General features: G+C 36.3%; 2 protein-coding genes across 2 annotated transcripts; one reads left to right on the forward strand and one right to left on the reverse strand.

Annotated features, from left to right (window-relative positions):
* Positions 1–1,035: 1,035 nt before the first annotated feature.
* On the forward strand, positions 1,036–2,213 carry LOC111889938 (uncharacterized). Its single transcript, XM_023886084.2, has 2 exons — positions 1,036–1,335; positions 1,425–2,213. Exons 1-2 carry the CDS (start codon positions 1,036–1,038, stop codon positions 2,211–2,213), a joined length of 1,089 nt encoding a protein of 362 aa, XP_023741852.2.
* A 2,781-nt stretch (positions 2,214–4,994) lies between these two features.
* Positions 4,995–6,763, reverse strand: LOC128132253 (uncharacterized). Its single transcript, XM_052768727.1, has 4 exons — positions 6,377–6,763; positions 5,917–6,288; positions 5,565–5,822; positions 4,995–5,475 (listed from the first exon to the last, which is right to left on the reverse strand). Exons 1-4 carry the CDS (start codon positions 6,416–6,418, stop codon positions 5,158–5,160), a joined length of 990 nt encoding a protein of 329 aa, XP_052624687.1. The 5' UTR covers positions 6,419–6,763; the 3' UTR covers positions 4,995–5,157.
* Positions 6,764–12,451: the final 5,688 nt, after the last annotated feature.

Below are 12,451 nucleotides of genomic sequence, written 5' to 3' on the forward strand. Positions count from 1 at the left end.
ACATACGGGCACGACTCCGATTCCGGCGACGAGTTAGCTATTACCATGGCTAACATCGATGAAATCCCCATGGGGGAATGGAAGAAGAGGATACGCGATGACACTGGCCCGGGACTTGTGCAACCCGCAATTCCCGCAACTACTACTTTTGAGCTTAAGGGTCACATTGCTCAACTTAAGGAGATCCCCTTCACCGGCAAAGACCACGGAGATGCTTACAAACACTTGGATGAAGTTAATGATGTAGTTGATTATTTCAATGTTCCAAATGTGCCTCGCGAAACTCAGCTACTTCGCATGCTTCCGGTTACATTGAAGGGTGGTGCAAAGGATTGGCTCAAGTCATTGCCCCCGGATCCATCACTACATGGGCCCAGATGAAAGAAGAGTTCATTGATCAATTCTGCCCACCATCCAAGATATCTAAGCTCAAGAAATCCATAGCTAACTTTGAACAACAAGATGGAGAGTCACTATATGAAGCTTAGGAGAGGTACATGATCTTAATAGTCAACAAGAAGTCTCTATCTTTTATGATGGAGTAAATGTTACAACAAGGCAATTACTTGACTTGCAAGGTCCACTCACGAAGAAGGCACCTCCGGTGATAAAGCAACTAATTGAAGAATTCTCTAAGCATTCTAGAGAATACCATAATCCAAGAAATGATGTGATAAGGGGGCCGCCTATGCAACTTCATAAGATTTGTCAGCAGTCATGGCTATGTTGAAAACCATGGATAGGAGGATGGACAAAATGGATCAAACGATACATGCTATTCAGGTGGGTTGTGAGAACTGCAATGGGCCGCATCTTACTAGAGATTGTGACTTGGATGAAAATGGCAATAAGAAGGTGCAAGTATGCTACTCAAGTGGGGACCGATATGATGAAGATTGGCGTAAACCAAAGAAAGAGTGGCTCCCTTATGATGAGTATAAGAAGGCTAAAGAGGAGAAGTACAAACAAAAAGGAAGAGTTTTTTTTTACCAAAAGGAGGAGCCGGTACAAGAAAGAAAACCAAGTTTGGAAGAGATGCTTACCAAGTTTGTAGCTGCTTCAGAAAAGAGACATAATGATCATGATGCTGCAATCCAAGAAACAAGAACAATGCTAAGAAACCAACAAGCATCTATCCACAACATTGAGACACAGCTGGAGCAACTTGCTCAACAGATTAATCAAAGATCACCAGGAGAACTTCCTAGTAAAACCGAAAACAACCCACGAGGCGCGCACATAAATATAGTCACAACAAGAAGTGGGAAGATAATTACTTATCTGGCCCCTATTCAGACTGAATTGCAAAAGAATTGCGCACATAAAATCTGCATGGTACAGACCCTACTCGCCGAGTCCAGAATATGGACTCGACGAGTCCACTGCCAAACCCGAAAAATCAGATTCCTGAAAAGCCCTTTCAGCCTCCAATGCCATATCCAGCCCGAGCTAAGCAAGAAAAGCAGGAAGAGGAATACCAAAAGTTTCTTGACCATATAAAAGCTCTTCAAATCAACATACCATTCATCGAAGCAGTTGCGCAAATGCCAAAATATGCAAAATTGCTCAAGGAGCTTCTAACCAATAGAAGGAAGATGGAGGAAGTGAAAGAAGTAGTTCTTAATGAAAACTGCTCAGCTACCATGCTAAACAAACTACCAAAGAAGAAGGGTGACCCGGGAAGCTTGACTTTGCCTTGCCAATTTGGTAACTTGGCTACCATTCATGCTTTGGCTGATTCGGGAGCAAGTGTGAACCTCATGCCTTATTCATTTTTCAAGAAATTGGATCTCCCGGAACCAAGGCCAATTCGAATGGCAATTTACTTAGCAAATAAAACAGTCACATTTCCAAGAGGAATATGTGAAGACTTATTGGTAAAGGTGGACAAGTTCATGTTTCCCGCAGACTTTAAAATTCTAGACATGGAAGTGGATCCTCAAGTCCCGATCATCCTTGGAAGACCTTTCCTTAACATGGTAAGTGCTATAGTGGACATGAGAGACTTGAAGCTTACTCTACGGGTGGGGGATGATTCAGTCACTTTCAGGGTTGATCAAGCTATGAAGCATGCGAGGAATAGTGATGACACGACGTTCTCGATTGACATGTTTGATGAATTGATGGAGGAATGCGATAATGAAGATCCAAACAAGTCCACCACCTACTTTGATGAAGAATTTGATGCTGAAAAAGACTTACTGGAAATCTAGAGACTGCTGGAAGAAGCTGAGTATGAAGAATTAGTGAAAAATTATGATCAAGCTACTCGCCGAGTAGACCCGATCTACTCGCAGAGTCCATTTGAAGAAACAAAATAATTCGTAACTTCTGCAGAAGACTCACCGAGTCCCTTACCTATACTCAGCGAGTATAACATGCAGAATGCAAAAACAGAGCTCAAAACATTACCAGATCACTTGGAGTATGCTTTCCTTGAAGATGGTCATCAAAAACCAGTTATAATAGATTCTAACCCCTCCAAATATGAAAAAGAAGAATTAGTTCAAGTCTTGAAGAAGCGAAAACGGGCCATAGCATGGAGCATTACCGATATCAAGGGAATAAGCCCCTTTTATTGTTCACACAAGACACACATAATCTTCCAATCATGCCAATAGTTAGATTATTCATCAATGTTGTAATTCCTAATCGGTTGACTCTATAATTTGTTAACATTATTCACAATTAGTTTAAACTTCACACTCATAATCCTAAATTGATGTTTCTCACACCGTTAATCGTAATAAAAAATTGTTCTCGCTTTATAGACTTATTCGAAGGATTTTTGACTTAATCACATTGAATGTATTTATGTGGTTAGATTTTTTTTTATCCATATAACTCATAATATAAATGTTTGGCTATTTTATTTTATAGTTTTTGATTTAATCGCATTGAACGTGTATGAATGTTTGGCTTTATTTTAATGTTAATATCAATTATCAATATATGAAATTATTAATGTCAATTTTTTTTAGAAGTTTTACATTTTTATTGAATGTTTTCGATTTTGAAAATGACTATGTGTTATCTCATTCTGACTATCAAGTGTACACATTTTCTTTTATTACTATAAGTTAGGTTACAAACATTGGCGTCGAGGACTTTTTTGTATTCCGTTTTTATTTTTTATGTAAATATACTTTCTCCATTTATATTATTTTGAACATTATGGTTAACCAATATTAACTATTAACCGAAACCGTTAATTGACAAAAACCATTAACCATACCAAGTGGCTACCAAAATGCATTAACCAAACAAAATCGCCTCATACACACCCCTAATTTACATGATTAAATATATAACTTTTAAGCATTTTTTTTTAAAATGACCAATGTGCACTTGAATCAAATGTGAAAAATATAATAAACCTCAGGGGACCAATCTTGAAACTTCAAAATTTAAACCATAAACATGTTCTTTTTTTTTTTTTCATAAATGATCTGCAACATGAGTAACCATGTTTTTATATATATATATATATATATATATATATATATATATATATATATATATATATATATATATATATATATATATATATATATGTATGTATGTGTGTGTGCCCATGCAAATCAGTAGCGATAAATAGTTTTTTTGACAAATAGCTTTCTTACGGGAAAATAATTATTAGATTTTATTATTAGTTATTATATAATAAAAAAAATTATCACTTTTAATTAAAATATTTATGTTAGAACATATATTTATATTGTATGTTTATAAATATGATGTAAATTGATTATTATTTGTATTTAGTTTAAAATATGTAAATTAACTTATATTGATGAATTTAATATTTTAAAATTGTTATTTTGCTCAAAATTAATTTTTTAATAACATTTTTTAATTCAATTGTTCAAAATTTTGGTAAGTATTAATGGTTTTGTTATGCATAATTAATTTGTACCAAAAATTTGTATCTTGTACTTCTTAAAATTCAAGATATGACTAATATGTTTTATATATATATATATATATATATATATATATATATATATATATATATATATATATATATATATATATACACACACACACACACACATGCACACACACACTAGGCTTTTAGGAGCTTGGCATAAAAAGGTTTGTCTATTTGTTTAAGAGTCACCAAAAAGGAGTAAAAATGTGTGTCGGGTATAAGTATGTTATGTTTCATTTGAGCTGCATCGACAAGAAAAGGGCGGATTTTGGGTTCGAACCATAATCCCCAGTGAGGCCGATTTCCGATGATAACACATAGAGAGAGTTGGAGGGAAGGAGGGAGGGAGAGAATGAGAGAGAGCGAGTGAGCGAGAGCAAGAAAGATAAAACATTGTTTTCCGACACTATTGAGGAAGAAAGATTGTGATCTGTGTTTGTTGTGATCTCAACCCTCTCGCAGCCCAATGGCGACAAATAACAACAAAGTTATCTCTCGTGAACTATGGATTTGGTCTCCCTACGGATTTAAGATAGAGGTTTAGGGATCTTCGAGTAGTAGTTATGGGATGATTATGTGTATTCCAAACTATGATTCCTTCTATTTCAGTCGAGAGCTTCAATATGTGAGTTATACATGAGTTGTGTGTACATTGCGTAAATGCCATAGTTCATCCTATTATGGTGGTGGTGGTGGTCGAAAGTGGTAGGAGAATGAAGATAGTGGACGAAGGTGGTGGTAAAGGGATGGGGTTTTCAAAATTGGTCACTCAAATATATATGTTTGATCAACATTGGTAAAGAAAAAAAATCCTTTTACGATAGATTTAACTGGAAATTCAAACGATGGCAGGCAAAATGATTGTCGATAATTTTTTTAGAAACAACATGGACAAATTTGAAGTGTTTTTGAAAATTATCTTCAACATGGCATTTTTTGAGAAGTTAGAGATCATTTTTGAAAATTTGTTCTATTTTTATGTTATCACTACTAAACTAACATATAATAAAAAATTATCTATAGTTATGATAATTGGGATATTTTAGAAAACAATACATAGAAATAGAATAAAATAAGACAGTGACGTTATATTACAAAATTGAATTTGGTGTTGGGATATGTAATCCTCGTCACAAAAAATTACAAAGCTACATTGGAATACAAAAGAAACAACAAAACGTAGACATATAGATAGTAAACATACAACAAATATGGAACTTCTGAAATCACTCCTCGTCTGGGATCAACACAACCGATCCCGATGTTTTTCGACTCTCAAGATCAATATGAGCTTGGGTTGCTTGAGACAGAGGATACTTATGATTAAGACGAATCCTCAACACTCCTTTTGCAATATTAGAGAACAAGTCTTGAGCAGCCACAAGCAGCTCCTTTCGATTCTCAACCGTGTATTCTGTGATTGATGAAAACGTATAATAGAGTGATTTGGGTGCAATCTGTTCAACACGCAGAGGCTCTGGTACACCTGAGGCAGTCCCGAAAAGCACCATGTATCCACGGTTCTTTAAGCACGCTAATGATCCCTTCATTTCAAAATCAGACACACAGTTAATTAGTCGAAACCCAGCCACAAATTAATTAGAAACCATTAATTAATATTATAGTATCTTACATTGAAGGTGTCTTTTCCGACTGAATCGTAGACTACTTCCAGCCCTTTGCCTGATGTAATCTCCATCACACGATCCACAAAGTTCTCCTCTTTGTAAAGAATCACATGGTGACATCCATCTTCTTTCGCCTGCTCAGCCTTCTCCTTGGTCGACACCGTTCCGATGACGGTGGCTCCAATCGCATTTGCCCATTGACAAACCAAAGATCCGACTCCACCTGCCGCCGCATGTACCAGGATCGTATGTCCAGGTTCAACCTATATATATGGGAATCGTACGTTGTTTCATTAAAAACTGAACAAACCTTTTATCATCTACAGTCTAGTCTACAGAATTGAATGGGTCACCTACTTTAAAGCCTTTATGGATCAAAACATGTGCAGTGAGACCCTTAAAAATGGCGGCGGCTGCGTCAACGGGATCAACGGAAGAAGGAACAGGCACCGCTAGATCTGCGGGAAGTATTCTCTCTTGGGCGTAAGAACCCACCTCCGCGCTAGCGTAAGCCACGACATCTCCGACTTTGCAACTGGTTACTCCGGGACCCACCGCTGTTACAACTCCGGCTCCTTCCATACCTGGGATATATGGCAAGGGTGGAGCTAGATTCTGCTCACCTCGACGCATATACACATCCAAGAAATTTAGACCAACTGCCTTTTGCTTCAATTTGATTTCTCCTTCTTTTGGATCTGGGACTTGAACATCTTCCCATGTCAAGACCTGTAACACAAAAGAAATTCAACACCATTAGTCTCCCTTCAGTGAAATTAAGAAAGAAAGAAAGTATGTAAAGAAGGTGAACGTTGACCTCAGGGCCGCCGTGCTCATGAATTCTAATTGCTTTAACCATGGTGGTTGGGTTGTGTTGTTGTTGTTCGTATCAGGAGATTGGGTTTGATGTGATATTTGTCTTCTCTGTCTGGGTATTTATATATAATAGGCAATCTGGTTACCTCTAGACTTCCCGTATAGTGAATGGCGAATGGTGATGTGGATTTTTCACTTCTTCTAGATTTCTCGGTCGGTCGGTAAAAGAAAAAATGCACACGCAATCTTCTTAAGGTATCGTGTTTTATTTTGAATAGAATAAAAGTAAACACCAAAACAAATCAGATCTGCTTTTTGAGGTCCCGTGGTTTCTGACTGAGGAATTGAGGCTACTGTATCACTCGTGGACTGTGGAATTCCCATACATTCAACAAAACGATAGTTCACATGCCTTTTTACTAATTTATCATACTATCCTGTAAAGTTAGAGAATAATGCATGTTTTTATGTCGACTCGTGTCCATATTAAAATATTAATATTACTGAATTAAACTTTTAAAAGTTTAATCTATTGTCATTTATTCTATTAAACTTTTAAGATTTTAATGGTTTGTCACGTTATCTTTTTAGTTTTTTTTTATAAATAATATTAATAAATAAAATTAAAATATTACATTAATTAGAAGTTATAATTACTAAATATTAATTAAAAATTAAATTTTAGAAATTAAAAGTTACAGATAATACTCTAAATAAAAAATACAATATCTAAAATACAAATTTTACTTCATATTGTATTTAATTTTAATTTCGTCACAACGGTTTCTCCAAATTTCACGTTCATCTTTCAATATGATACTGGGATTCATGAAAATGTTTGAAATTTCTTCATTCTTTACATTTTCTTCTTTAATTTTCATCTTTCTTTCTTTTAATGCATTCTTCATATCCAAAGAGTTTTGGTAGCGTTAAAAGTCTTTTTATTTTCTTCTATATGTTTTTCAAGTATTTTATCAAGCCTATTACCAGATGACGAAGTGGAATTGGTAGCTTTCCCTTTTACTGCTCTGTTTGTTGCATTCCTACCAATTGGACGAGTTGTAACTTCATCATTATCCAGGTTAATGAAATATTATGTATTTGATGAAGACATAGATGCCCAGATGTAGTGCTTGAACCTTTCCATTTCGATTCATTTTTAAGGATATTCCAAATATGTTCGTGCCTAAAATTGGAACCATATCTAACATAATAATGCTTAAAAGCTGCACTTTTGAGATCATCATCAGACCATCCACTAAGGTGTTGACTTTTCAACACTATATATATTTAATTAAATGCAACTGCAAATGGGTTCATGTAATGCCAATGCGTTTTAAGGTTGACTTGAGTTTTTGCAACGTCACCAGATGATTCTGCTTTTGAATTCATAATCAACCATCTCACAAGTAATTCTACATTTCAACTATATAAGGAGTTAAAATGTTTGGAAGCAGAACAGTCAGATGCTGAAAGTTCGAGACGTCTTGGACAAAGTCGAAGATATATAGATAGAAATTATGAAGATTGCCATAAACTTCTTTGGAAAGACTATTCAACATCCTGTTTTCCCACCTCAACGTTGCCAGGTGAGAACTATTTGTTCAAATAGTTAACGGTATCTCTAACCATTCTATTTATTTTCAACAAAGAAAAGATGTTTTAGGAAACAATGGTCTTTCCCCTTTACAAAAGTGCACTGCTACCATACGCCAGTTGGCATATGACACAACTGGTGACCTCTTTGATAACATGTATGGGTATATTGGGCGAAAACTTACTTGAGCTCGGACGATTGCATGCATCACACCCATTGTCTTTCATTCAAATTTCTTAGTTCTTGAAATTAAAATTTTTCATAAAAAGCCTACCAAACCCTCGATTTGAGTCCATACACACCCGAGAGTATGCCCAAATCCCTCAAACCAAGGCTCTGATACCAACATGTAATATCCAAAAAAATATGACCCAAAAATTTCATTTTTAAGTTTACCAAATTCATAACACAAAACATCATTGATTTCAAAACCATGAGAACACAAGATAGTTATAGTGTATAATCAAGACAATTCGTAGAAAAACATTATCAGAGCATAAGTCCCAAAATCTCTACTGCAGAAAATCATAGAGTGATGCGATGCGATCAAGTCGGCCCCTTCCCATTCGGACTCCAAGACCCAACCTTAATTCACGACTTAAGGTAGTAGGTTTCCTAATCCTTGCCTTGTTGGACCTCTTCCTCCCAAGGGCCAACAACCCAAAATGTCTAAGTCCAAACAAATAAAATCCAAGGTCCAAATATAAAAACATGCCAGAATTCAAGGCCAAAAATTTCATTTTTAATTATTAAATAACACCATAGTTATCAAAACATTTTATCATAACATAAGTCAAAATATCTCAAAACATTATTATTAAAGTTTTCAAATTAAAACATTAGAGTAATTATCCTAGGCTAAACATAATGGTGTGTGCAATGCAATCATCCCAAGCTCTTCCCTTTGCTACCAGAAATACCTGAAACCAAAACTGAAAACCGTAAGCATGAAGCTTAGTGAGCTCCCTAAACTACCATATACCATACACATATCACATTATCACATAATACAATATCATGGGCCCCAACCGAGATCGGGCCCCGCCCGGCATCGGACAATGTCCGGCATCAGGCTCGCCTCGCATCGAGCAAAGCTCGGTATACATAAAAAAACATATCAATAAATGCACATAGAATAATCACATAACATAAGCATATAAACATTCCTCGGGCCTCGCCTGACATCAGACCGTGATCATGAAAGCATACAAACATTCCTCGGGCATCGCCCGACATCGGACCGTATACTGGAAACATACAGATACAGACACAGGCATGAATCACGAAGACATCAAGCATACAAACATTCCTCGGGCACCGCCCGACATCGGACCGTAATCCGAAAAAAATATATAAACCTACATCGAGCACCGCCCGACATCGGACCATAGTCTGGAACATACAAACATATGTATGAGCCGACATTGGTGCCTTAGACCCGTTCATATAAGAGGAAACTGACCTCACACTGCTGAAGTCCTACAAATAAATCTCTGGTTGCTGGCTGATAGATCCCCGAACTGTCAACATCAAAACAAAACCCAATTAACATTCAGGTTTCAATGCTTAACCATAAGTACATACTTGGGGTGAAAATACCATTCTACCCCTAACCTAGCTTGGTCCAAGACCAAGGCCCAAACTCACACTCTGAAGGCTCAAAAGCCAAATAATCAACCAAGGCCCAACATATGGCCCAATTTTCCAAATTGGTCCCAAACCTCTACATGGTCTTATCTTAAGGCCCAACCATTTATTCCAGTCCCAACACTTGGCATTCCGATGGTCCAATATCTCATAATAATCCTATACCCCAATTATGGCCCACTTATGGCCCAATTTTCTAAATTGGGCCCAAGCCTTTCCAATGGGCCTTATCCTAAAGCCCAATAATTTCCTTAGTCCATAAATTTGTTCCTAATTGGCCCATGAAGGCTTACAACAACTTAGTCCAAGAAATGTCCCAACAAGAACCCAAACCTAATTAGGGTTTTCACATAAAATGACAATTAGGGTTAAGTGTTCTTACTTAACCCATTAAGGACTTAATCCATTAAGTCCATCACCCTATTAGGCCAAACATACAATGTAATCGGGCATAAGTCATAACATCAATCCAATGGTCCAAACGCGGGTCCCGACAATCCAAAACTAACATCTCCAAAATTAGGGTTTTCTAAACACTAATTAGGGTTTCTAACCCAATAAAAAGCCAATTAGTCCAATGGTTAAGTTTTTACATTAATTAGAGTCTAAAAAGTCGGGCACCACCCACAACCACCTTGGGTGGTGGTGGTCAATGGCGGTTCGCTGCGGCATCCACCACCCCACGGTGGTGGTGGTTATGGTATTAGGCCTAAAAACATCATAAGCTTTTCATTCATCAGCCCAACCACATACATAAGCCCACAACCACCCAAGGTGGCGGCTGATAGCGGTAGAATGGCGGTATGGGCTGGCAGCCACCACCTCACTGTGGTGGTTGTGGGTTTTCCTTTGGTTTTCCAACTGAGCAAGGCACAAACACACCCTACAACTCTCACAACACATCCTAAGGCCAAAAAATTGGTTGAAACTAACACACACACATGCATTGCACACACCATCACTTAACAGTGGTGGTGAGCGGCGGCAGCTAGATGGTTGCCGTCGATTCCACACACAAAAGAAAAGGAAGAAGCAGTCGAAAACATTTCCTTTCTGGTGAAACAAATGCAACAGCAACATCTCGCCGCTTCCTGATTTGATTCCCTTACTCGGCCTCTCCATTTACTTGCCGTAAATGACAGCAACGACAAAAGCAGGGCGGTGGTTGCTCGGCTTCACTACAGTAGGCCACCACGATGAAGACGGTGGTCCGACAACCAGAGGCTTCTTTCTCCCGACTACCTCGCTCTCTTTTTGTCATAGGGGGGGGGGGGGGAAGAAATGTCGTCGGTCAGCCAAGATGGTGGCGGTTGAGTTCCGTGGTGACAGTAGTGGAACTATGAGGCTCGATAAGTGGCAGTGGCGGCTAGAGCACAAGGTGGCAGCTAGCTACAATGCAGCTAGGGTTAGGGTTAGACGAGGTAAGACGATGGGGAAGGGACGTCGGGTTTAATCTCGTGTTTTTTCATAGGCCTGACAATCGTGCCGTGTTCGGGTTGGAGTGTCGCGAGTTGGTGGGTCAAAATATGCCAACCTAAACACGACCCATTTATTTATACATGTCACGTGTTGGCAGGTTACAGGTTGGCGGGTTTGGAACATAAACCCATATATGACCCGCCAACCCATTTATTTATACGAGTTCATAGGTTGGCGGGTTTGTGGGTCAGATTTGGGTACGTGGGTCAGATTCCATAAATAAAATTGACAATTAAACATGAATAAATTGTTGATGGTTGATGCAAACATATCTGAATTTTAGACACCTAACTACTTAAGTCTTAAACATTCAAATGAAAATTAAAAACATTTATAGAAACATGTTCAAACTAAACATTAATTTAAACATAGATAATTCAAGTGCTAAAGTAATAGCCACAATTCCCATTTTTTTCCCAAAAAACAAAGTTAATTCTCCAACACCATTTTCTTTTTTATGATGAACTTCAACCTTCAAGTAGAAACAATAGCCAATGTTAAAACACACACAAGTAAAATTATAAAAATGTATAGTTGTCATTAAAAATAACTCACCAAAATGTCAATGGGCAAAATTGTTACAGGACTTAGTCACTTAGCCTTACAGATTACGACTTACGACTATAGGGCAATCTACCACGAGTCAAAATGTCAAAAAAGTCAAATGGTCGTGAATCAATGGTATATATATATTATATAACACTTATAAAATATAATACTTGATACCTAAATACATTTAATATATATATATATAGTATATATATATATATATTATATATATATATATATATATATATATATATATATATTTATATATATTATATATATATATATATAGAGAGAGAGAGAGAGAGTCAAGATCAAATAAGAAGGAAATTTTTGGTAGGAATGTAAGAAATTTTTTTTACATGCATATTTTCTTAGCAAAAAATGAAATGAATCATTAGATGATTCAAAACTAAGATGATTCACAAGAAAAAATTCCGAAAAAAACACCTTCATGATTTATTTTTAGGTAAATCAAGAAAAAAGCACTTTTTTGACAATTTTAGTGAATATCAACAAAATCATCATAAAAATGAATCATCGAAATGTTTTTTCGGGATTTTTTTTTGCTGAATCATGTTATTATTGATTCATTTAGTGATTCATTTGTTTTTTTCGACAAAAAAATAAGTCGAAAAAAAATTTCTTACCTTCCTACCAAAAAATTTTTTTACCGGATATATAATATATATAATATATATAAATATATATATAAATATAACATACATATATATATATATATATATATAAGTAATGTATATATATATATATATATATAATACATAACATATAAATATATTATATTAA

The sequence above is a fragment of the Lactuca sativa genome, chromosome 2 (assembly GCF_002870075.4).
Source record: "Lactuca sativa cultivar Salinas chromosome 2, Lsat_Salinas_v11, whole genome shotgun sequence".
NCBI classification, from domain to species: Eukaryota; Viridiplantae; Streptophyta; class Magnoliopsida; order Asterales; family Asteraceae; genus Lactuca; species Lactuca sativa.

What these genes read in the sequence shown, in the direction of transcription:
- LOC111889938 (XM_023886084.2), top strand. Translation starts at nt 1,036, where the DNA reads ATGCTTACCAAGTTTGTAGCTGCTTCAGAAAAGAGACATAATGATCAT. An exon ending in GCGCACATAAAATCTGCATG is followed by an intron (nt 1,336 to 1,424) that starts GTACAGACCCTA and finishes AAGCCCTTTCAG; the next exon opens with CCTCCAATGCCATATCCAGC.
- LOC128132253 (XM_052768727.1), bottom strand. Translation starts at nt 6,418, where the DNA reads ATGGTTAAAGCAATTAGAATTCATGAGCACGGCGGCCCTGAG. An exon ending in ATGAGCACGGCGGCCCTGAG is followed by an intron (nt 6,289 to 6,376) that starts GTCAACGTTCAC and finishes TTTGTGTTACAG; the next exon opens with GTCTTGACATGGGAAGATGT. An exon ending in TGATCCATAAAGGCTTTAAA is followed by an intron (nt 5,823 to 5,916) that starts GTAGGTGACCCA and finishes CCATATATATAG; the next exon opens with GTTGAACCTGGACATACGAT.